The sequence below is a fragment of the Homalodisca vitripennis genome, chromosome 3 (genome assembly GCF_021130785.1).
Source record: "Homalodisca vitripennis isolate AUS2020 chromosome 3, UT_GWSS_2.1, whole genome shotgun sequence".
Classification (NCBI taxonomy): domain Eukaryota; kingdom Metazoa; phylum Arthropoda; class Insecta; order Hemiptera; family Cicadellidae; genus Homalodisca; species Homalodisca vitripennis.
In genome coordinates, this window is record NC_060209.1 from 112,077,316 (window position 1) to 112,103,317 (window position 26,002).

At 35.1% G+C, this 26,002-nt stretch overlaps 1 protein-coding gene across 4 annotated transcripts in view; it reads left to right on the top strand.

Moving 5' to 3' along the window:
- Nucleotides 1-20,374, top strand: part of LOC124357315 — a 264,857-nt gene extending 244,483 nt beyond the window's left edge. For all 4 annotated transcript variants that reach the window (XM_046808992.1, XM_046808991.1, XM_046808990.1 and 1 more), the window contains one exon: nt 19,584-20,374. In XM_046808992.1, the coding sequence (XP_046664948.1) occupies nt 19,584-19,589 (6 nt within the window). In that variant the 3' untranslated portion in view covers nt 19,590-20,374. The remainder of the gene's footprint in view (nt 1-19,583) is intronic.
- The last annotated feature ends 5,628 nt before the right edge of the window (nt 20,375-26,002 follow it).

Genomic DNA, 26,002 nt, shown 5'->3' on the forward strand with positions numbered 1-26,002 from the left:
GAACAGGATGTGGGAAGAGCTCGACTATCGTTTAGATATCGCCCGTACCACTAATGGAAAGTATATGGAATTCTGCTAAGCAATTAAAATTAAGTTAATAAGGCTTGATGATTGGCCCAATAAAGCTTAATATTCATGCTCTACTACTACTTGTTTTACTCCGTTTGTAATTAATTTGTATTAATCATTTTTGTAAGTGGAATTTAAACATTTAAAAATGAATTAATATGGCACTAATTTTGCCATATTATGAACTTACATGTGCAGATGATTTGAACTTGATTGATGGAAGGAAATAGACACAGCAATCGGCCAGTGACCTGTGCAAAGGCTGAATTATTGCGTATCTGAATAAGAAAATCTTTGTGTTGATTGGAAATGTCTCACAAACCATAATAAATTAGGTTTACCTTTAAAACTGTAATTAACGATTTTGCGTGTCTGAAGAAGACTTCTTGTAAAACACTATGTCATTTGTTTATAGCACACCAATTAGTTGTAAAATATCAAAGAATATCTGAAGAAGTGAGAGGGTGGCTTATTTTTATTAGGAATAGCAACACGCTGATTATTACTATTTTATAAAGAAACGAAAATTTGTGTCAGTAATGTATAATATTTATTTTAAATAATTAATAATAAAAAGTAAAAAAAAACTGCCACATTCTGAAGGAAAAATTTATGTACGGATCCCTTCATACATAAATTATATCATATCATATATAATAGTCCTAATTCATTTTCATTTTGTGATGGCATTTCTGCAAATTCAACATTTTTTTATTTATTTCGAGCATTATACTATAGTAATGTCGAAATATTTATGATTAACATCATAATCATATCACCTGTATGATTTAAATCATTCCATTATACATTATATATGTATCATACATATATAATGAAATTGTATTTTCTAGGATTTTATAGCCTCGTACCATGATACTGTTAACCGAAGCATACTGTTTCAGACTTACAGAAAATCACACAATGAGATATACCAATAAAACGGATTATTCAAATTTGTAATTAAATATTATTTTTGAAAAATATTCTTGTGCCTGAAAAATTAATAATGCAGTGTTGTAGTAGGATTTAAATTCTCTAATTGAAAATGTTCGTTTCACACGCTGATATAGGTGAAATAAATACTGTTTATACATACTGACTCTTACTGGACTACATTAGAAAACTAGTAGTGAAGAGTCAATGCATTTCACGTATGTAGACTGGAACCCGAAATATGTTTGCCTTAGGACGACGTTTTGCCACACAAACAAATATAATCATTGTCTGCTGACAGCTAGACCAGCAACTAGCGTCGTGGACAAGGCTAGATTTGTGTCCAGTCATCTTATCCCAGGGATCGTCTCCGCGCCGCGCCTCCATTAATTGTCCTGTGATTGTGTTGGACGATTAACCACAATCCAACACACCAACGTACTTCAGCCACGTACGCGAGTCTGGACGGGAACACCCATATAGCTACAGTGACATTCTACCATGCTGAGAAACTCACTCGCTTTTTTACTTCAGGCATTGATTAGAACGATTTTTAATTCGTAGTAGTGTTCGTGAAGTTCTTACGCTATTCCACTGGCTTTCTCATTATTATTTTATGTCACTGGAGCAAATTACTAGTCTTAAGTCTTGCAAGCACCTGACAATGGAATACAGACTAAACAATCGCCGTCTTAGAGACGTTGTTACAGAGTTTTGAGAAATTGATAATTTATTGAGTTAAATACAATAAATATTTAAAGAAGGTTATTTGAAATTGCACAACATGTTCATGACATTTGAACCATTGTTACGCGACTCTTCATAGTTAAAAAATGCATAAAAGTTAAAAATCTCTAAAATAGTTAAAACTAACAATTTTAAAGGTCTAAGGCAAGAAGCATTATAGTATCGTTAAAATAAATTTCATTTTTGATTGTACTCATCAAGAAAATGTGATTAGTATTCAATCCTCGCTTTTTTTTTTTTTTTTTTTTTTTTTGCCAGCTAAATTTATTTAATTCAATATCAATGTATATTTATTTTACTGTACAATACAGTACCCATATATATGCAACACAATACCCTTTACGCACAAGAAGAGTCTGATAAATGCGTACACTACATGTACAATATTTACTCATCAGAATAATACAGTATATGTATTCCAGTTTAAGTGTTAGAAAGGGCTTCTTTGCCCTAACTTTGCCTGGTAAAATAAGACACATTTACTTTACTTTTAATTTTACTTAGTATATAGGATGTATGCCGGAAAATGACTACAATTTCCGAGATCATTGCATAACAAGCTCTCATTATCAAATATATTTACGACATCGATATACCTTTTAAAGCAATTTAATACTAATTACGTTTGTCATGTTGTACATCTAAGAGCCGACATTATTAAGAAATTGTCTTTTCAAACGACACCGCAAAATGTGCTCTTAATTGCGTGTTTTATCGGTGCAATCATAACTTGTAACGACGCAATATAGCTTAGTGAAGCAGTAAACATTCCATCAATCATCCTGCAATCAGTATCGTCGCAGTTTTTAAGCGCTGGCAGACTTGTGGAACTACTACCAATTATCTACGCAGAACTCAATTATCATGGCCACTTTTACCGTGGTTTTAGAAATCCTGCCAATCCAGGCTGGAGTGGCCAGTTTTTGCTATGCTTTGAGCCAATATGATACTTCTATCTTCTCGACATAGTAATTGCTTCTTTCCTTAGTTTCTCTGGCATAACGTTACATTTTAATTAGAGTTTTGTCCCTCAGAGTTAAATACTTTAGTATAACATTGGGTATTAAATAAAATAGTACGTATATCTCTCGGCAAATGAAAACGATTTAGCTAGAAAAAGTGTTTATTTGTACGCATTACCGATTATTATTGGTTTGTCAGTAGACGATAAAGCATTGTGTGTCACACATACAGCAGGATCATAACGGTTCAGTTACAAAACATCAACGATACTTAAAACAAAGATACTAATCAAACATGTGTATCACTCATTTACAGCATGGATAATAATTCTTTGTTAAATTATAAAAATAAAACTATATACTAATAAGTGAGAGCACATATTATTAAGTAATATAAAGTTTAATGAAGTATTTAAACGTGTATTCAAATCTGGATGCAATTTTCAATCCCGTTAATTTACTTTCGGCCGTCTTAGAATGTTACTAGGGGAATTTATGTAGGTCAATATGTGTAGTCATAAAATGTCAGAAGTTAATTAGAGTATATCCAGACACAAGTTGAGTTACTTACATTTGCTTCATAGTTTGAATTTTTCATTATTAATGACTCGACATGGCATCTTATGATATTAACGTTGTTCGTCTATCTGTGCTTATGATAGGGAAATTTAAATCTGGTACAGAGGTTCCAAGAGAATCTAGTATTTCTTCGTTCAAGAGAAGCATGGAAAAAACCTATTGAGTTTTGGGTTTAGATTGAAGTGTAGTCCGTCCATTGCTCTGTCTGTTCGTCTCTGCGATAACTCTTGATAGTAAGGCATAAAAGACTTTGTACATAGATTCTTCTTGATTTTGGGGTCAAAAGGCAGAAAGTCATTTCATCCATATAAGCGATTACACTTTTGTTACGTTGCTTTTGTGTCCTTCAACACTCGGTTGTATTGGGCTATTTTTTATTATTATATTTGTCTAATTATTGGCAATTCAGAACTTTTGGTGGTAAATAATTTGCATTCTACGCACTATTTGGTCATGGTATTTACGTTGTAGTAGTAAATTATAGGAGATTAATTCACTGGTGTTCGATTACCTAAATTTACTTTAGTAACTTTAGATAATAAGTTTTAGAGAATGTAGTACCAAAAAATATAGCAGTACCACAATTGATCCGATGAAATGATATAGGTTAAAGAAATAGGAGAACTGAAGGTCGTTCGATACTAAAATGTGTTTTTTTAGTTTCAGTTCTGCCTGTAAGACATATAGGTGTGGATATGATAAATTCATGAATTAATAACGTAGAATACCCACTCGGTACAGAAGGCATTGTGTCTGTGTGGTCGCATTAATTATTAGCCCATGATTTACTTGTAGCACCAAGCATGTGTCAGACCCTCGATTGTGTTGGCTGTTAACTCTCCTCTTCACTTCACTGTATGACATTGTGACAGTGCAGGTATTACAGCTGCAGACGATGCTGTTAGTTATCCATGCACTTCTGTTCGAAGCGACACGGGACATTAATCTATTTGCAGATGATTAACATATGCATGATAGATTTTATTGCTTTTCTACTCCTTACAAATCTGTGAGACTGCGGTAATTATCTCGTGAGTTATACCGCAGTAGAACGCAATGTATCATCCGCCACGTATTGTCTTGCCGCAGTTGTAGCACTTGTCTGCACTTGTAACAGTGCTGTAATAAATCTTGCTGCGTCTCTCTTGGGCTCAGACCAGTATTTACGATGTTTGATTAGTGATTTCGAGAATAGAATATCAAATTTGTGTAATTCTAAACGAAATTACCTTAGCATGAAATTTAAATTTTATTTTGACCTATTGATTGTGAGTGTCATGTTCTAAACGTTTACAGCGTGCCTGTATCGTAGTAGTTTTCAATGCAGTTAAATGTCTAAACTCGTAGTATTGTTATAATTTTTATCAACACAACTATTCCAAAATTGATATCACTGTGAAGGTAAAATTTTGGAATAATGTTTACGATTGGCAAAACGGTCGTAGCAATTTACGTGTAAAATAAGCCAACCTTGTTCGCCTATTGAATTCAAGTTTATTTCTATTACAAACTCCAATCATTGATTACAGCAATGTTTGCTGGTACACTTTCAGCACACTAAACGTTGTTAAAACCTGTCTTTGGTTAAATGAAGATTTTATTTTTTAACAAAGAGTTAAATGGCTTCTCATATATCTATGTACCTATACGTCTATTTCTGGAATATGTAATTACTGCATGGTTAGTGTGAATGTTATACAGTAGATGAGGATTGTATATATTGCTAAGACACTATTACAATTGACTTATAAGTAATCATTGTTAGAACATTGTGTTTACAATATAATGAAACATCGCTTTGGGAACAGAAACTATGACTCACTGTGTGTGTGTACTATATGTTTTGTACGGTACAATGTGAGCCGATTCTTCTCATAAACAAATACTTAGAGAATGTTGTAGAAGTAAGTGTTACAATGACTCCTTGACTCCTTGACCCGCTGATGAAGTGGTATCAGCCCGACCCGGCCCGGGTCTGCCTACATCGAGCTATAGTCCGCCGTGTGCCGCTGGTCCTACTCTGATTTATCACCTTCCAATATCGCCAGTCACGATTTTAATATCCTCTCAGCCACGTGTTAGGTTATTTGGCTTATCGGGTTTACATAATTATATTAAAACCCCATTTTAAGCCAGTGTCGTATTATCTTAATTTGTGAACGCCGAATTTGGGTTTCCTGTTTGGCGCTGCTGGCAAAATCTGACAGGGCTCTGACGATGATGGATAGTTTCCCTAAGTATAAATTATTTCGTAGTTCTCAGCGATATCTGCTTTCCAAATCGTGTTCTCTGTTTTTGCGTCACCTAGTTTTTTAATATAGAGCATTTCACTCGAGCATTTCAAATCAGAAACAACGCTAAAATGTTTTAAGACGATTACAAACTCTTAGTGACGATGCTATAATAAAGAGGAAGTAAAAACCATTTGATTACGTTTCCTAACGTAACTCTAGCAAATGAATAAGATTTTTCCCACTAGGGAAATGCAGCCTGATTTCATTGTGACACAACAGACAAAAATAAAAATACTGTTTATTTTTTTCACGCAAATTAGCATAAGCAACCGTTTTAGTTTTTCTTAATCTAGATTTGAAACACTTTTAAAAATAGTCTATAGAAGTTAAAATCGTCAAAACCAATACACCTTTTACTCTTTATAAATGGTTTGTCCTTACTCATGGCTTGCCAACCCTAGCAAATATCCGACATTATAACGCGAACCACAAACAGAGAAGTAATAGGTTTTGCTGATCCGTTGTGCGCTTAATAGTTATACTTAATAGGGACGATGTAACTAATTATTTGTCCGTTTTTAATTTAGTGTCACTTCCCCTTACGGTGATTTCCAGGGGGACAGAAAAATATATAAAAAATTTGATCAGTTTAAGAGGATTTGTAGGCTTGAAAGATTGGACTTTTAGGCAAGTTTATTACTAGACTCAGACAGAAATGGCTGAATATTTTTTATTCATATTCATTATTATTATTCATTAAAATATGTTTAATTTTAAGTATGTAAATGTGTCAAGAGTTTAAGTTAAATATGTTTTGAAATGTTTATGAATTTAAGAAATTACTTTTTATAAAATATTACGTGTGAAAATTAAATCTCTAATTAATAAAACTGTCACGCCCTTGCATCTAAATTACACACTCATAATATATTCTCATCCTCACCCGTACCACAAGATACTCATAATACCCAAACGTTGATTCTATTGATAAGGCAATCGTGAACCGGATATAGGTAGTATAACAGACATTTAACATATTCTTTGTAACACTTAAAATCCTATCAAACCTATTGACTCTATTTCTCAGTTTATAGATGTAAAATTTTTCTTCTCTGTCATTAAACATTATCATAGCCTTTGTAATGGTAAACCATCAAATTTAAGTTATTTTCCCTGAAATCCTCCATTTACATTTTGTTTATATCCTCATATATTAAATACATCCTATATATAGTTTACTTCTATTTCTGATAATTAGAATAGAACCCAGAACTGTAATTTATTTGCTTTCTAAAGTTAGAAAGAAACTAGGTGAGGAATATCAATAATAAAACACTACATAAACTGCTTTTCTTTCATAGGAGGTTTTGAAACATGAAGGCGTCTGAGCTATGTATGAGCAACATCAAGGAGGTCCTTTACCCTTTGATGTGTCCTTTGTAGGTTGTGAAGCAGACCTTTCTGATATAGGTTTACCCATTAACACAGGGTGTGTTTTATTTTATTTTTCAGGGAATCTATAAAAGAAATTTGTAGGCAGTCATGACTAGGATCATCTCTAGGAACAGTTCATAGTTATCATTAAAGTTACTCTTTACTTCTTGTCACCTGCCTTTTGATATGACATTGTACACTTCATTTTCTAAAGGTCAAAAATGTTTATGGAAGGCAATCAAGAGTGTTTTCGGCCAATTTACCTTTGATTACTACACGTTTTGCACCAATATTTATGTAAGCGGAGCTGTTGCATGAGAACCTCCAATAAAAAAGTCAGGTTGACCATTACACCGCCCGCAACTGCAAATTGCTGGACCACATCCTTGATGAAACAGTTGGCTCACTCATGTTACGGGTGTGTGAAATGTTGGCAACATAATAGGAAAGCCAGAATTGCAGCAGTTGCACAACTAGAGAAAGCCGCCTGCCGATTAGTAAAACTGAGCTGCATTGAGGCACTTGAAGAAAGGTTGTGTCTGCGAGTGCTGCTTGTGTACACAACTGTAGATGGCGAGCCAGCTGTTAGTGTCAGATTGTTGTGTTGTTGCAGATATCGTGTGCGAGGCAGCCGGATCTTAGGAATTGTGTCTGTGTTAGGAAGTCATTTTTAAATATATTACAAAAAGGTGCGATGGTTTTAAACCACGAAAAATAAAAATCGGATTCACATTATTCTTCTTCATAGTTCACTTTCACTCATCTACGTTTATTACTTAAATCTGATATAATAAGTTATGTTTAAGTGAAGTTGTTTTAGATTTAGTTACATTTTTATATCCTTTTATCATTAAATCTAATGTTCTAAAGAGATGTGCCTTAAATTTCGAAAGAATTGAATTATTAAATAGGTTTGCTGATTTAAAATAATCATGGATGTGATTTTATACAATATTTAACAACTTATTAGTAGAGGTGAAATAAAACCCCAAAAATATGAAGTAAAAAACATTTAGTAATATTTCAAGTTGTTTTACAATAAACATCAATGTAAGACCTACCCTATCTAACATAAAGGTGGTTTTTCTTCTAAAAAACCTAGGCATCAACTCAATACATTAAAGTTATTTTTTTATTTATTATTTAAATAAAAATAAAAATATTAAGTGGGATTATTTTTTATTTGATATCCCACGCGTAAAATGTCATGACTGAAAATAAAAAATGATACTCGATTTTTAACTTCTAATATAAAACAATAATGTAATAGATGTGAAAAGATACTCTATATTCGTAAATGATGAGTATATATTTTATGTTAAGAAGAAAGTAACCTGAGGTTGTTTCAATATTATAAAGCTAAACGTGTAGGAAGTATATATGTACAATTAGATTAAACCAAAAATTTCTAAATTATGGAATTACAACGGTGTCAGCTATCATAATGCCATATAACGGGATGATACACAATGGCCAGTCTGAGATTTGGGTTGTGGTAGTTGTGGGCACGAGCAAACCTCACACGGAGCTGGACATGAATTGATTCCGGAGCTGGAATATTGGGGATGATAGATGAAGGTCGTGATAGTGCTGGAGGGGGCACCGCGGTGGCGGCGGCGGCCGTGGCGGCAGCAGCTCAAGACGTCAGCTGTTGATCGTTGATAGCGGCAGAGACTCCTATCAGAGGGCTTTTGTCTTGTATCACGCCCCTGGCCAGCGGGTCCTCTGCAGCTAGCGATTACCCGTGTATTTCCTTCTCAAGTGATAATTAATGTCGTATTGACGTTATGCAAAGTACTAGAGATCGCACACGGCGGGTCATATGCAACTAGCGATTACTCGTGTATTTCTTTCTCAAGTGATACTTAATGCCGTATTGACGTATATGCAGAGTACTAGAGATCGCAAACAGCGGATCGTATGCAGCTAGTGATTACTAGTGTATTTCCTTCTCAAGTGATACTTAATGCCGTATTGACGTATATGCAGAGTACTAGAGATCGCAAACAGCGGATCGTATGCAGCTAGTGATTACTAGTGTATTTCCTTCTCAAGTGATACTTAATGCCGTATTGACGTATATGCAGAGTACTAGAGATCGCAAACAGCGGATCGTATGCAGCTAGCGATTACTAGTGTATTTCCTTCTCAAGTGATACTTAATGCCGCATTGACGTATATGCAGAGTACTAGAGATCGCAAACAGCGGATCGTATGCAGCTAGTGATTACTAGTGTATTTCCTTCTCAAGTGATACTTAATGCCGTATTGACGTATATGCAGAGTACTAGAGATCGCAAACAGCGGATCGTATGCAGCTAGCGATTACTAGTGTATTTCCTTCTCAAGTGATACTTAATGCCGTATTGACGTATATGCAGAGTACTAGAGATCGCAAACAGCGGATCGTATGCAGCTAGCGATTACTAGTGTATTTCCTTCTCAAGTGATACTTAATGCCGTATTGACGTATATGCAGAGTACTAGAGATCGCAAACAGCGGATCGTATGCAGCTAGCGATTACTAGTGTATTTCCTTCTCAAGTGATACTTAATGCCGTATTGACGTATATGCAGAGTACTAGAGATCGCAAACAGCGGATCGTATGCAGCTAGCGATTACTAGTGTATTTCCTTCTCAAGTGATACTTAATGCCGTATTGACGTATATGCAGAGTACTAGAGATCGCAAACAGCGGATCGTATGCAGCTAGCGATTACTAGTGTATTTCCTTCTCAAGTGATACTTAATGCCGTATTGACGTATATGCAGAGTACTAGAGATCGCAAACAGCGGATCGTATGCAGCTAGCGATTACTAGTGTATTTCCTTCTCAAGTGATACTTAATGCCGTATTGACGTATATGCAGAGTACTAGAGATCGCAAACAGCGGATCGTATGCAGCTAGCGATTACTAGTGTATTTCCTTCTCAAGTGATACTTAATGCCGTATTGACGTATATGCAGAGTACTAGAGATCGCACAAAGCTGGTCATATGCAACTAGCTTATATTCGTGTATTTCCTTCTTACGATATTAATTAAGTGATAATTAATCATGTTTTGGAGTACTTACACTGTACTATAAACAGCACACAGTGGGTCCTTGCAGCTAGTGATTAGTTATTCAAGTGATAATTAATCATGTTTTGGAGTAACATACACTGTACTATAAAAGGCACACAGTGGGTCCTTGCAGCTAGTGATTAGTTATTCAAGTGATAATTAATCATGTTTTGGAGTACTTACACTGTACTATAAACAGCACACAGTGGGTCCTTGCAGCTAGTGATTAGTTATTCAAGTGATAATTAATCATGTTTTGGAGTAACATACACTGTACTATAAAAGGCACACAGTGGGTCCTTGCAGCTAGTGATTAGTTATTCAAGTGATAATTAATCATGTTTTGGAGTACGTACACTGTACTTTAAATTGCACATGGGCGAGTTCTCCGCAGCTACGGAGCGATTAATCTTGTATTTACCATTCTGGTATAGTGATAATGTATTCTGTTTTGGAGCACATATATTGAACTATAAATCGCACACAGTGGGTCTTCCTTATCTAGCGTTTAGTCGTGTATTTAATTCTCAAGAGATAAATAATCCTGTACTGGTTTACACACAGTGTACTAGAGACCACCCTCAACGGGTCATATGCTCATATGCAGTTAGCGATTAGTCATTAGCGATTAGTTACTTAAGAGATAAGTCATCCTGTTTTTGAGCATGTAATGAACAAGAAATCGAACATAGTGAGTCCTCTGCAGATAGCGATTAGTTGTGTATTCCTTCACAAGTGACTCATGTGACAATTAATCCTGTATTGGTGTACACAGAGCGTACTAGAGACTCACTCAAACGGGTCATATGCAGCTAGCGATTAGTCATTAGCTATTAGTTACTCAAGTGATAATTAATCCTGGTTTAGATTACATACACTGAACTGGAAATCGCTCACAGCGGGACTTCTGCAGCTAGCAATCACGGGTGTACTTTTCTTTTCAAGTGATAAAGCAAAGTAAGTCTCAAATAAACAAACTTAGGAACTGGTCTATCAAGCTGTTTCTAATGTTGCTAAAAAGCAGTTTCAACTTGCCCACAAACACAAGCCCCTTAGTTTATATAATTTTAGTTGTGGACTATTTAAAATCCTGTTAGTACATTTTATTTTATTGATGTGCAAGACGTGCTTTGGAGTTTCAGTGGCATCGGCTTCCGACTGCAATACCGTGTTTCTTTCCTTTATCACAATTAACGTGGGACAATTTATTCCAAACGAAAAGAACAAATCAACAAGCGTTCTTTCCGACTTAACGAGGTGTCGAATCGCAGATCAAAGATAGGATCGTTGAAGGTTACTTCTGAAATCGGACACGTCTGTTGCAGATATAGTATGGACGCCGCCGAGCCGTCGACAATGATTTACCGTACCACACAACTGGTCCACTCTCCCCGTGAGTCAGTGGCTTCGGTCTGCTTACTCACTTTATGTCACGGAATGTCTTTTTGTACGGACAAACATAGAATTTTTATTGATGGGTTTATTACATCTTTGCTGTTTTAGTTATGGTAACCATGGATTTTATCTCAATGTTGAGACGAGAGATTAAATTGTAGAATTTACCGCAGCTAATCCAAACATTTTCAGCTCATTACAACGACTGCTCGTTGGAAAGTTCGTTACCAATGAAATTATCACATATAAGCTAGACATTTCAGATCATTACACCGACTATTTTAATTTTTATCTTCTTAAATCTGATCTCAGTCTATAGATGGAAGGTTTGAATTGATGAATTTACCATTTCTAAGCTAGACATTTCAGGTCATTACACCGATTGCTTAAATGTTATGGTCATGGATTTTATATCAGCCTTAGGATTGAAAGTTTGAATCTATGAAAAATCTAAGTTAACATTTCAGCTCATTGCACCAACTTCTCTAGTTTATTGGTTTATTTAGACGTTTAAGTTCTAATTTCTATAATTTTGACCTTGATATCATTAAGATGGAATGTTTAATAGCAGGATGTACCACATCTTAACTAGTCCACTTCAAATAGTAAAAGACGTAATAGCCTAGCGGGTACAGTATGCTAATAATAACACGATGATATAATGGTTTTTATTTTAGACAAAGAACAGTTATTGTTTAACTTTTATCTATGCAAGAGTCAACAAAGAATAAATGACAATTAAAAATCTGAAATATATATAAAACAAAATTTAACCATTTAACTTTTAATAAAGACAACGAATTTAAATATTTTATTCGTTCCACGAAAAACATACTTAATAGTCTTCGTTTTTTAAACAAGGACTCCATTTACGACTCGGTAACGTATCATAATATTAAGTTCTTCATAATGGTAATAAATAACACTCAATTTGACAGAATCTACCACAAGCAGGTTTTTGTTCATATTCAAATATATCTAAACCAAGTAAAATATTATAATGCATTACGAAATTGTCATATAGTAAATAGATCACATATAAATATTTCATGAAAAGTCAAAATTATGAAATATTCATGGAATTCTTGGTTCATCTTGATATGTTTGTATGCTACATACTAATAAGATTAAAATTTGTATTTTATATTATAAGAAAAATTGTGTGGCTTAATAGTTTTGTCACATTTAAATAGCAGAACATTTTTAATAGATTTTACATTTTATATGTAAAAAAGGTCCAAATATTTGATTCACAGAAATAGTTTACTATTTATTGACCTATTAGTTACACTTGGCAAAACATTAAAACAAATTATCCAGATGAAGGATACCGATGACTAGCTTGTTTGAGACCACTTTTATATAGGAGCTTATTTTCTTCTTAAATCTAATCACAGTTGGGAATTTTGCCCATTGATCAATAGCCTCAGTAGTATAGTATATATTTTCTTGCTCTTTAGTAAAAATTTTCCAATATATCACAGGATTGAAGCTATATTTGAATGGAATTGAATGAAATGGATATTGGATGGGATTGGTACAACAATTTTATACGAGACGAAGAGCTGTGGCAAGAGAAATAATCTCAGTTACTAGCTAAGAGAACCTCTCTTACTATTTGGACACTCGTCGTCCAGTTAGAAGTGCTGGATGAAATCCCTCAAACCTGCTTATCTTGTGTGAAAGGCCGGAATTTGACGATGTTGTGGTTTCTCCCAGTGATCATGGCTGACCTCAATGATGTTTAGGATCAGATGTGCGTCCATATAAGAGTGGAGTATTACGTTCTTGTTCAAGATCAAACGCTGCATGATACAGTGAAGCGAGATAAGGCGTAGACACGTTTTCCAAATGCTGTCCTTTTAAATTATTGGGAAAATGTAGAAAAGAATTTGCATCATAATTTTTTATTGAGGCTTAATAGCTGATCCGTAATTGTAACGGGATAAGAAATGTGATTTTCCCCTCTAACACTGGGTTTACTGGAAGATGGACATATTTCACCTCGAGAAGGTGTAACCTTCACACTGAAATAGACCGACGAAACGTAAAGGAGGAAATAGTGTTTTTCTATATAGTTTTGGAGCTCGCCCCTTCACTGTGTGAATAAACATAATGTTGATATAAAATTCCTGGTATTTTATGTTAAACGAAATGTTTGGTAGTTAGTATGTGATCACATTTATTGCTACTTTATCCTATACATAAAGTTTACAAAATGTTATCTTAACCTTTCTGATAATGTAACCTAAGGTTGTAATACAAATAAAATAAACAAATAACACAGCCCTAATATGACTTATTTCGGTACTATATTTGTTCTATATCATTTTCTAATGACCACAGCTCAATGTGGCAACACACGTTTTGTAACTAGGTTTACTTTATGCACAATTAAACATATGTTATAGAATTTTTCATCAGAAGAAGAGGATTAAATTAAATATCTCTTTTAAAAATGTCGCTCTTCTTTTATTGAAAAATAACAAAAAGCAAATGTTTTTCATCGTATTGTTTTTAAAATATTTAAAATATCATTAATTATGAACTTTAAGGAAAGAGTAACGTATTAGAACATACGTTACTGAGATAAAATTATGAAAATAATATATTTATAATATTTTTTTAATATATCGCATTTATTATAGATATTTAAGAATCTTTTAGGCCGGAGTTTGCCACTAACCTTTCCCAATTCACTCAAGTCTTTAAGGTACCGTTTGCCAATTTTTACACCGCTAAAATTGCAGAAAATGAAATGCTCGGCGTAAACCGATCGCAACGGTTTCCAATGAAGCCGAGCCCCGTAATTGATTGTAATAACAGTTAGGGTCGCAATTACCAGTTTACGTTCTGTACCTTGTGGGGCGCTGAAAGGGAATGTCTGGGGGGGGGAGGGAGGGTTGACCGGAGATGGTCAGGTCGTGTCAGACTAGGGACTGGATACAATTAACCAGCTGGTAGCCCGGAGTTGGGGGTAATAAGACATAACTGGTCACGAACCTTAACTACAGCAGGTAATAAAATGTGAGAGTTACGCGGTTTCTGATCATTAGCGGCATTGGCATACAATAACTGGGAAATACCGTGGAGGTGCGTATATTTCAGAGATGCCAGAGTAGCCTTTGAAACCCCTTATTTTTGTAGATAAGCTCAACAGAACATCTTGTTAGATATAATGTACTTGGTTACACTGCCACGATGTGATAGCCTGACGTGTAACTAACACAACTGTATCGTCTTTCTTCTGCCTAACCATTAACATACGATCTGTGTTGTTTATATAACTAGTATTCAGTTACTTATTATATATTACAGAACCTCTGAACTAGGGTTCTACTACTCTAGAAGTAGCTGTACATGAAAAATAAAAGTTTTACGGTTGTTATAGAATCCTGGATTTTTTTACAAATAATATTAACATAACTAAAAGTAGAAAGAGATTGCAGAGTAGTGTTGTAACTACACAACAAATCCTATTTCGAATATTTTTCTGGATATTCTTACTATATATTTTTATATAGATGCTGTTGATATATAGATGCAGTTACTCATTTTATGTTATAGTTGAACAAATTTCAACGTAATGATTTTCCAACAAAAACTTCAAGAAATGAATGGTAAAATTGCTGAAAATAGCAAATATCAAAGACAGCCAGAAATTTAAAACCGTAGGTGTAATGACTTAAAACCTACTGGATCAAATATATTGAAATTTCACATGGACATTCTTAGGGCCCCTGGTTGACATATAACCCTAATTATTGTATTTCAGAAATCCTCCGGCTGATTTTTGAAACTCCCTTTTTGGATAATGAGCAGATGTTTGTAAATATTATAATGTGACAGCACAATTATATGTTTAAATAATTTAAGTACCAAATTAAATAATTACTTTTAAAACGTTAAGCCTTTTAAAGTATTAAAAGCATAGAGTTAGTTAATTTTAACAATACCAAAAGTAACAACACCTTATCTATAATCAATGATGAGTACAGAGGCTGTTCAGATATTAAAATAGGAAGTTTTAGTAAAAGTATAATTTGTATTGCAAATTTAAACGAATATTAAGTGTGGACTGCATGATCATTAGTATAATGCAGATAACAAAGATAAAGTTAGTGTGTAATTATCGGCCTACTCAGTGATAGGTTTGAAGGATAGCTCAGCCATACTCGGCCTAATTCAATGGTCCGACATGAACCATCCTAGATCCCCATACTTGTCTGTAAAAATGAATTACACAAAATGTAACGTATTCATCGAATCAATCTGGAAATATCTCGCCACATCTCACATACATTCACATGTCTGTTCTTTAGGTTGGGTTTCATAACAGTGTTCAAGTATTCAGTTTTATACGCCATACTACATACCAAGAAACGAAAATATTGTACATGTTGGGGCAGTTAGGCTACATTTGTTGATATGTCACGTGTTAAAATATACTTATATTCTGTTTATAAATGATTTATTCTGTTATTTTCTCGTTGCTAATATAGTTATCCATAAGACCAATGTAAAAATTAATATTTGATAAAGCTCAGCCAAATCCTATGTTTCTCATGTACCATAGTCAACTCAGTGTATTTCATGTAGAAATGATTATTCGTGCACAATTTCAAGTTTAAGGACAATTAGTTTTCAAGATATCGTGCGGACAGACACATAAACAGACGTACAGAAAAGAAATTTACCCAGTCCCGTGATATGCTTCGCTAAAGTTCAGTCAATAACTAACATTATATGGAATCTTTGATATTTAAGAATGGATTGAGATGACTTGAATATGCGCGTTTACCAGTCGTAAACATTAAACAACATTACAGTGGAGAAAACTACTTAAATGATACTTACACGTTAATAGCTGCGGCTGTAAACCTAATGGACAAGCAAGAACGCAGTAACTGTTAGTAAAACCATTTATTTTAGCAACCTACATTAGTTTCACGTAACGTATCCTCTTGGATCCACTTCAGAACCTGTTGTCACAAATAACAGTCACTGTACCCGCATCGTACCTGTTCATAAATAAAACTATCGAGATTACTTATCAAATGGCACAAGAATAAATGAATACTAGAATAACAAGAACAATAAATAGCTATCATAGTCTTTGTGATTGTACTATTCTATTTATGTTATTGGACGGGAATAACTCAGCGGGATAAATAACTGCTTGGCTACTATATACGCCTACCACTAGCACGTACCAGTAGAACCACCATTTTCTGGACCATTGTCAACCGACAATAAGAAGGGTGGTCACATTAACATACAGATCTGCATAACTGTTTTAGATCCATTTGATATTTGTGCAAATCCCTGGTTTTACAATTTAACGGTATTACAGTTGGTATGCACTTTGTGGCCTCACGTTGTTAATTTGTGTGAGTGCAATGTTTTACGGGTTTGACTTCTACGCTGTGTTTAAAATAAGTAAGAAATTCTCAAGACATTATAAACATCAGAAAAATAAAATATATGTGTAAACAAACTCGTTAAATTGACAAGATATTTTAACATGTGACGTATTAACGTATAACTTTTAATATTTGAACACTGGTATAAAACCCAATTAAATAAAAAGTATTTTGAGTGTATCATTTGGCAAGATATCTCAAGAAAGAATTCATCTGTAGAATTTAAATTTTGCATGAAACTTAATTTCTACATAGGCAAGATGAGGTGTTTTGTCCAAGCATTCTTTTAAAAATGATGCTTGTCCAACCATGGACTATGGCTGAACATCTTTTAGCGTCTTGTGACTCAATAAGCTGGCATAATTTCTCTTTTATCTACCGCGAGGACGTACAAATTTCTTTTCTGTATAATCGTCTGTCTATCTATATGTCCGCATGAAATTTCAAGAATGAAATGAGCTATAGATTTGGAATATTGCAAGCGACTTCAGCGAAGCTTCTTACGCAACACTTGTGGTGAACTCCTACCTTATTATCATCAACCGTGCTTGCAAGTCTAATTTTATAACATAATAATTCACAACTTATATGTTCATTGATGGAATTATGTGTTAATTATGTTTAAAATGACATTTTATTAAGTACCAAATTTTACTTGTTGTGACATGTATTAACTTAAAGTAACTGTAGAAAAAACCACACTTAGTTTTATCGACAACTAGTCTTCCAAGAAGTAACCCATTACCACATCGACATCAAACTATATATTTATTATTGCTATTTTATAATGGTTACATGTGTCTGCCTACACCGTGAGTTTTGAATAGACTCAATGACTGGCTAATGTATATAAACTAATTTGACTCGTCGCTTTCACATTATTGCTCGTTGATGATAAGATCTATCTATTTTTCTGAACAGGCTGAGAGCTGGGGTGGTTTGTCCTTATATTTGGTTGGCGTTTACAAATCAACAAGAATCTAGGAAGCAGAATAGGCTCTCAAGAAGACATTATATTTTTCTCGGAATAAATTTTAGCCCCAGGCACAGACAAAAGCGAGCCCCATTTAAAAACAGGAACCTTGACCATTCTAGGCAATGGTGGTTATCAAATGCTTTGCCAAGAAGTCTCACGTATTGCTGAAATTCTTAGGCTAAATATATCGGTTTCACATCCGTCCGGACCTTATTCGTCAAGTCTGAGTAAGTCTACTACTTTTAAATTTAATAATGGCCATTTCTAGACGAATCATTTTTAGTTTCTGGTACGAGAGATTTTCGATGTCCTAGAGGAAAACTATTGTTATTTTCTCTCTCTTCAAGTCCCCTCCCCAATCTCTTTATGTCGCTGTGTTACCTCCTTCAGTTACCACAGTTCAGCTCTCCAGATCTGTTTTGGAGCAGTTTCATAAGAGATGGTTAACATTCTCCTTTTCCTGTTTCGTTACGTTCAGCTTGACATCTGCATTCCTTAAACCAACGTATTAACTCACCTATAAAAACCCTTATTAGACTCATTTGTGGTGTACCAAATTAGATTTATTTGTATTCTGTTCTGCGGTATTACTAAACAGATCAAGATAATTTCCCTCGAACATTATCAGCGTCGTCATCCTAGCAGCGAGGCAGCTCAGAGAAGCTGTAGTGGTAGCTAGTGTAAACTCTCACAAATAAATTTACGTGTAGGGTGAATAACAGAGTCTTAGGACGGGATATACTTGAATAGTTGTTCATTCAGATTCAAAAGATTATTTATTAGTTCCCTATTTAAACGTGCCTATTCTCCTACTAGAGTAAATTTCAGCAGCCTACATAAGCTTTAATCGGGAATTCAAATGCAAGTAGTTTCATTTAAACTTTGAATAAATATCAAGCAGAGACCTGCGCTAGGGTTCAGTTAATCTAGGCAAAGGAGCTTTCTTGAATTTAGGTAAATGAACCAAATTATGGATCATCGTTTGCTTCCCCTGTGCATAAACTTCGTTGCCTAGGACTGGCAGGCACATTTTGTAACGAAGATATATGTGTGTCAGAGAAATCACCATTGAATACAAGAGACATCTCACCGGGGGTGTTCTCCCAACAAGAACCTATGATTAATGGTAAGTCCCAGCCACAGTGCAACCGGTTTACAAATGGACCTTTTTGATTTCCTCTTCTCGTTTTACATTTAACAAGTTTTGTTTGGAGACAAGCTGGCAAATGTGATATGGGAGACACAAGGAGAGAAACAAAACATAAGCACATACTACATATCTCTCGTAAAAGGAAATATTACGGGCTTCATTTTAGAACTCATCTTACAACTCGAAGATTTCCACGTCATAACTATTATGCCATGGGAATATTAGATGTCCTTTAGTCGGTAGTAAATAAAATGACTTTAAAAATAAAAAAAAAACCATTTTATAGATATAATTTTAACCAATCCATGCAATGTTGATTTATCATCTTAAGAGTTTAAACATACTGCACATATCTTAATAGTTAATGTGATATAAGTTACATCATATCGGTGATATGATACGTAATAAATGCCTAATTAAGTTATAAAGACTTCTAAATATACATAATATAAACAAATATAATTTGTTTAAGTATGTTTATGTTGTTGCGTTTCTTTGATCGTTATTGTTTATTTATGTGACGTAACTTTTATAAAGATAACTACTTAGGATAATTTTAAACATACGAACATATAAGTAAACCACTTTCATATACAATGTATGTTTTGTTCCAGGTATGAGCACTGTTTGCAGAAAACATCACTATAGAAGTAAGTAAAAGAAGTATTATATTACTTATATACTATAGTAGCTAGCGTAAGACAGTTATACAAATATCACCAGGTTATGAAACAACAAATCAATAACCATCATACAACTTTAGATCGCGTTTCGTTAACGTTTGAAAGCGTCAACAGGACCACATGCACAATACTTTTTATTCGTTGAAACAAAGGTATTTAAACAATATGATATCGAAGTTTGGAATAAGTTGAAGTTTACATGTCTAAAAACACATAAAATTATAACAAATATAATAATTTAGTAAATTTGAAATTATTGCATTTAACTGTATATATCGTATTAACACATTACGTGTAATGTAGCTCCTTTTGATATGTTGATCCTTTATGTTTTAAACTATACATTGATGAATCAGATATAATCATTTGTTAATACTATAGCATCCAATTAAACCATGGAGTCATACAAACCTATATTCGACTCGTTCGAATTTTGCAACACCCGCACTAACCTGATTAGCTGATTGGCCACATATGAACTACGCATCTTGATACAAGCGTGTACAATTTTAAGAAATAGTGGTTTAATACGACTTTACAATAGAAAAAAATAACCAATACATTTTGTTTATAAGAATATATTTAATTACTTCAAAGAATCATTTGCGAACAATGGTTTTAGCTACGACTGGGTATTGAAGAAAGATTTCATTGAGTTTTATCGCATTACCGCTTCTGAACACTCTTATAATTCAAACACTTACGTACCCTTATTTGTTTAGTATAGAAATAAGACTTTCTTTATGTGTATTGTTATAATATAATACTCGTAATAAAAACTCGTTGTACTACATTCTTTTATTGATTATTGAGATAAAATCTCAGACTGTTTTTAACACATAATTGCATATTATATAATATTATTGTTATGTGTATTATATATGTGTAGTATATGTATATATGTATGCAGTTTGTAACATTTAACATTGTTCTTGTTACGTTAAAATTAAGGTTTTATTTTATTTACATGCTTCTTTAAACTTTTACAACTATATTCATTATAATATTTGTACTTCCATGCACTAGAGCAGTTTGATATATTAAATCCTGCCTATTGTGGTGAGATTTTACTCTTCACAATAATATAGACAACTATAATAGCACTAATATTCTACACTTGATACAACGTTATACAGTAACTTTGTCTTTGATATCTGCATTACACTACTGACCAAGTACCGTATACTTAATGTTTGCTAAACTGCACGGTTAAAAATATATTTTTACTAAAACTTCCAATTATCTGGAGAAAAGATTGAATTAATAAGAAGTGTTGTTACATGCGCTATGGCTTGAAGACTATAAAATGGACACAGATTTAAATTGAAATCAAATAAATTAAACATATCTTACTTTTTCATAATAATGTGTTTACATACAAGAGGATATTACATTTAAAAAGCTTTTTTATTTAATAACATGTGACCAATTCATCTCTTATGGGACTTTCCGCAACCAATGAGGCAATGGGCGGAGCTCTGAGTTCGGACAGAAAAATCCTTCCTACGTGCCCCTCTAGGGCATAAGATGATGAATCAGTCGGTTAAGTAATGAAATGTGTTAGTATTTTTTAGTGTTAATTTTAGTTTTTAATTATCAATAGCAATATCTATATCCATAAAGTTCAGAATACTGTACTGTATGAATCCAACCTCATTACAAAATTATATTTAGGTCTATTTATATTGTTTCACGGGGCAAAATAGCAAACTCCAAGTTTGCGTTGGAAATATAATTAACTTGAACTAGAATTGCAAAACCATAAATAAGAAATACTAACATTTTTGCTCACCCTCTGGCTCTCTTAATCATGAACCCTGTCAGACGGGTACCTGATTAACGATATGTGACTAATTACACTTTAAAAATACCATAGAACCATATCATACTACATCGCAAGTGCTTTCACTAAGAAAACTATGAACTTGGAGTTCCTCTACCTTGATCTAAAATAGTTCGTGTTGAAATCGTGGGATCTATAAAAAAAAAACAAACAAAAAAACACGGAATGTTACATAGAAGTGCGAGGCCCCGCTATGTGCTAGTATACTTATAAGGTACGTCAGTGACTATTTCGTATACAAGTACTACGGAAATGTATTACCATAAATGACAAACTAGATATCGACACCTATTTAAATAACGACACAAATATATAAACTTATGTAGTAGTACAATTAAAATAAATAATTATTAATTCAATTAAATACATGCAAAAAACAGCTCAAGACTTAAAAATGTATTCAGACGTGTTAGGGTGAACATTTTCCTTTAACAAATTAACTATGTCATTCTCCGCATTAGTTTCGCTTTGTATACCAACAATATCTTCTCTTTGTGTTATTATTCATACGATATTGTGTATACTTTAAAAACAACTGACGTACAATCACGACCGGGTTTTTCGATGCTTATTGTAAAACTACCAATGCATTCTACTGTGTAAATGTTAGCAACAAATGTATTGTTTGAAGTCTCCTACCATGTTTATGATATTATCGTAAATTTGTAATGTAGTGAGACTTTGGTCACTTTTTCAATACAAACTGACTTGACAGTGTTCTCCATCTTGCACAACAATATTAGCCTTCTGACTAACAGCACCTTTCGACATACCTAGCTACCACTATGTACTAACTCACTGCCACCTGCGTACAGGACGACTAGTTTCAGTTACTTGTCACACGGGGCGCTGCTGGACATAATTCATCTAACTTGTTCTAATTTATCTTCCCTGGTCTTTGATAATCCTGTAACAAATTAGCAACATCCTGTGGCAGTGGCACAAGTCACCGTATCTAAACACGGTTTCTCACGGATAAAATATCGTAAGAAATCATATCGGATTATTTGGTATTCCAGATAATCGGACTTGTGGGCATTTTATGTTTTAATTGAGAAATGTTGCTACATCATTCATTGGATCCATTGCGTAAACGTTGGGGAAACGGCGGTAGGTTTGATCCGTTACGTTTAACGGGTATTCCAGTACCGCAAGTGAATGATGTTAAAATAACGTGACACTAAAAATGTAGTTTGGTTTTTTAATTGGAACAGGAAAATATAGAAAAATATAAACTATTAGTGGAAGATTTTTGAAAGTTATTTTAAAGATTTATCCATCTCTATTAAGTTTGACAGTCTAGGGTAATTTAACTTAGATTCGATACAAATAAATATTTATATTTCTAGTTTCCCAATATAAATAGATCCTTCTATTAAAATGGCATCCTCATGAGTTGTATCCATTTCACTCATCCCATTCTTCTACCTTCTATTGAAGTTGGAATATGAGATGCGGAAGTGACCACTGTTTACATATTTTATTTCCGTAAAATAAATTACTGAGTTACATTCATTCTCCAAGTTTACCCATAACGTTGACATAATAAATGAAATAATATACATAACATACTAATAATATTATTATACGTTCTAACACTAGCACCATGCAATTTGTGTACGTGTAAATACATTAAACAGGTAAATGTGGATACGGTGTGACGTGTACTTTGTGTATTGGTTTTGTGTTTGTTAATTAATCCTGCATAACATTTGAGTCACATTCTTCTATGCACTACATGTTGAGGTAGGCCGTAGTTAAACTTGTGTATATTGAAATATCTCATATCGTCATGAGATACTATCTACACATGTGTAGTACCATGGTCACCTGTCTGTAACACCCAGTAATGTCCTATGTGCGGGGGCCACGCCGCCGCCACCGTGGGAATGTAATGTTGAGGTAGGCCGTAGTTAAACTTGTGTATATTGAAATATCTCATATCGTCATGAGATACTATCTACACATGTGTAGTACCATGGTCACCTGTCTGTAACACCCAGTAATGTCCTATGTGCGGGGGCCACGCCGCCGCCACCGTGGGAATGTAATGTTGAGGTAGGCCGTAGTTAAACTTGTGTATATTGAAATATCTCATATCGTCATGAGATACTATCTACACATGTGTAGTACCATGGTCACCTGTCTGTAACACCCAGTAATGTCCTATGTGCGGGGGCCACGCCGCCGCCACCGTGGGAATGTAATGTTGAGGTAGGCCGTAGTTAAAGTTGTGTATATTGAAATATCCTCATATCGTCATGAGATACTATCCACACATGTCTAGCACCATGGTCACCTGTCTTTAACCACCCAGTAATGTCCCTATGTGCGGGGGGCCACGCCGCCGCCACCGTGGGAATGTAATGTTGAGGTAGAGGCCGTAGTTAAACTTGTGTATATTGAAATATCGCATATCGTCATGATGAATACTATCTACACATGTGTAGTACCATGGTCACCTGTCTCTAACACCCAGTAATGTCCTATGTGCGGGGGCACGCCACGCCGCCACCGTGGGAATGTAATGTTTTGAGGTAGGCCGTAGTTTAAACTTGTGTAATTGAATATTCGCATATCGTCATGAGATACTATCTACACATGTGGGTAGTACCATGGTCACCTGTCTCTAACACCCAGTAATGTCCTATGTGCGGGGGCCACGCCGCCACCCGTGGGAATGTAATGTTGAGTGGTAGGCCGTAGGTTTAAACTTGTGTATATTGAAATATCGCTCTCGTCCTGAGATACTATCTACACATGTGTAGTACCATGGTCACCTGTCTGTAACACCCAGTAAATGTCCTATGTGCGGGGGCCACGCCGCCGACCGTTGGAATGTAATGTTGAGGTAGGCCGTAGTTAAACTTGTGTATATTGAAATATCGCATATCGTCATGAGATACTATCTACACATGTGTAGTACCATGGTCACCTGTCTGTAACACCCAGTAATGTCCTATGTGCTCGGCGGGTGCGAGTGGGCCACGCCGCCACCGTGGGAATAGTAATGTTGAGGTAGGCCGTAGTTAAACTTGTGTATATTGAAATATCGCATATCGGTCATGAGATCATAACTATCTACACATGTGTAGTACCATGGTCACCTGTCTGTAACACCTCCAGTAATGTCCTATGTTGTGCGTGGGCCACTGCCGCTACCGTGGGGAATGTAATGTTGAGATAGGCCGTAGTTATAAACTTGTGTATATTGAAATATCGCATATCGTCATGAGATACTATCTACACATGTGTAGTACCATGGTCACCTGTCTGTAACACCCAGTAATGTCCTATGTGCGGGGCCCACGCCGCCGCCACCGTGGGAATGTAATTGTTGAGATCGGCCGTAGTTAAACTTGTGTATATTCAAATATCGCATATCGGTCTATGAGATACTATCTACACATGTCGTTGTAGTAACCAATGGTCACCTGTCTCTAACACAACCCAGTTACTGTCCTATGTGCGGGGCAGTCCACGCCGCCGCCACCGTGGGAATTAGTAATGTTGAGATAGGCCGTAGTTTAAACTTGTGTATATTGAAATAATCTCATATCGTCATGAGATACTATCTACACATGTCTAGCTCCATGGTCCACCTGTCTCTAACACCCAGTAATGTCCTGATGTGCGGGGGCCACGCCGCCACCGTGGGAATGTAATGTTAAGAAAGGCGTTTTTAAAGTTAAACTTGTGTATATATTGAAATATCTCATATCGTCATGAGATACTATCTACCATGTGTAAGTACCATGGTCACCTGTCCAGTAACACCCAGTAATGTCCTATGTGCGGGGGCCACAACGCCGCCACCGTGGGAATGTAAAGTTGAGGTAGGCCGTAGTTAAACTTGTGTATACTAGAAATATCTCATATCGTCATGAGATACTATCTACACATGTGTAGTACCATGGTCACCTGTCTGTAACACCCAGTAAATGAGTCCTATGTGCGGGCCTCACGCCGCAGCCACCGTGGAATGTAGATATGTTGAGGTAGGCCGTAGTTAAACTTGTGTATATGAAATATCTCATATCGTCCATGAGATACTATCTACACATGACTAGTACCATGGTTACCTGTCTGTAACACCCATAAATGTCCTATGTGCGGGCCACGCCGCCGCCACCGTGGAATGTAATGTTGAGGTAGGCTGTAGTTAAACTTGTGCTAATACTGAAATATCTCATATCGTCATGAATACTATCTACACATGTGTAGTACCATGGTCACCCTGTCTGTAACACACCCAGTAACACTGTCCTATGTGCGGGGGCCACGCCGCCGCCACCGTGGGAATGTAATGTTGAGGTAAGGCCGTATTAAACTTGTGTATATGAAAAATATCCTCATATCGTCATGAGATACATCTAACTACTAACACATGTCTAGTACCATTGGTTACCTGTCTGTAACACCCAGTAATGTCCTATGTGCGGGGGCCACGCCGCGGGGGTGGGGCGCCACCGTGGGAATGTAATGTTGAGGTAGGCCCTAGTTAAAC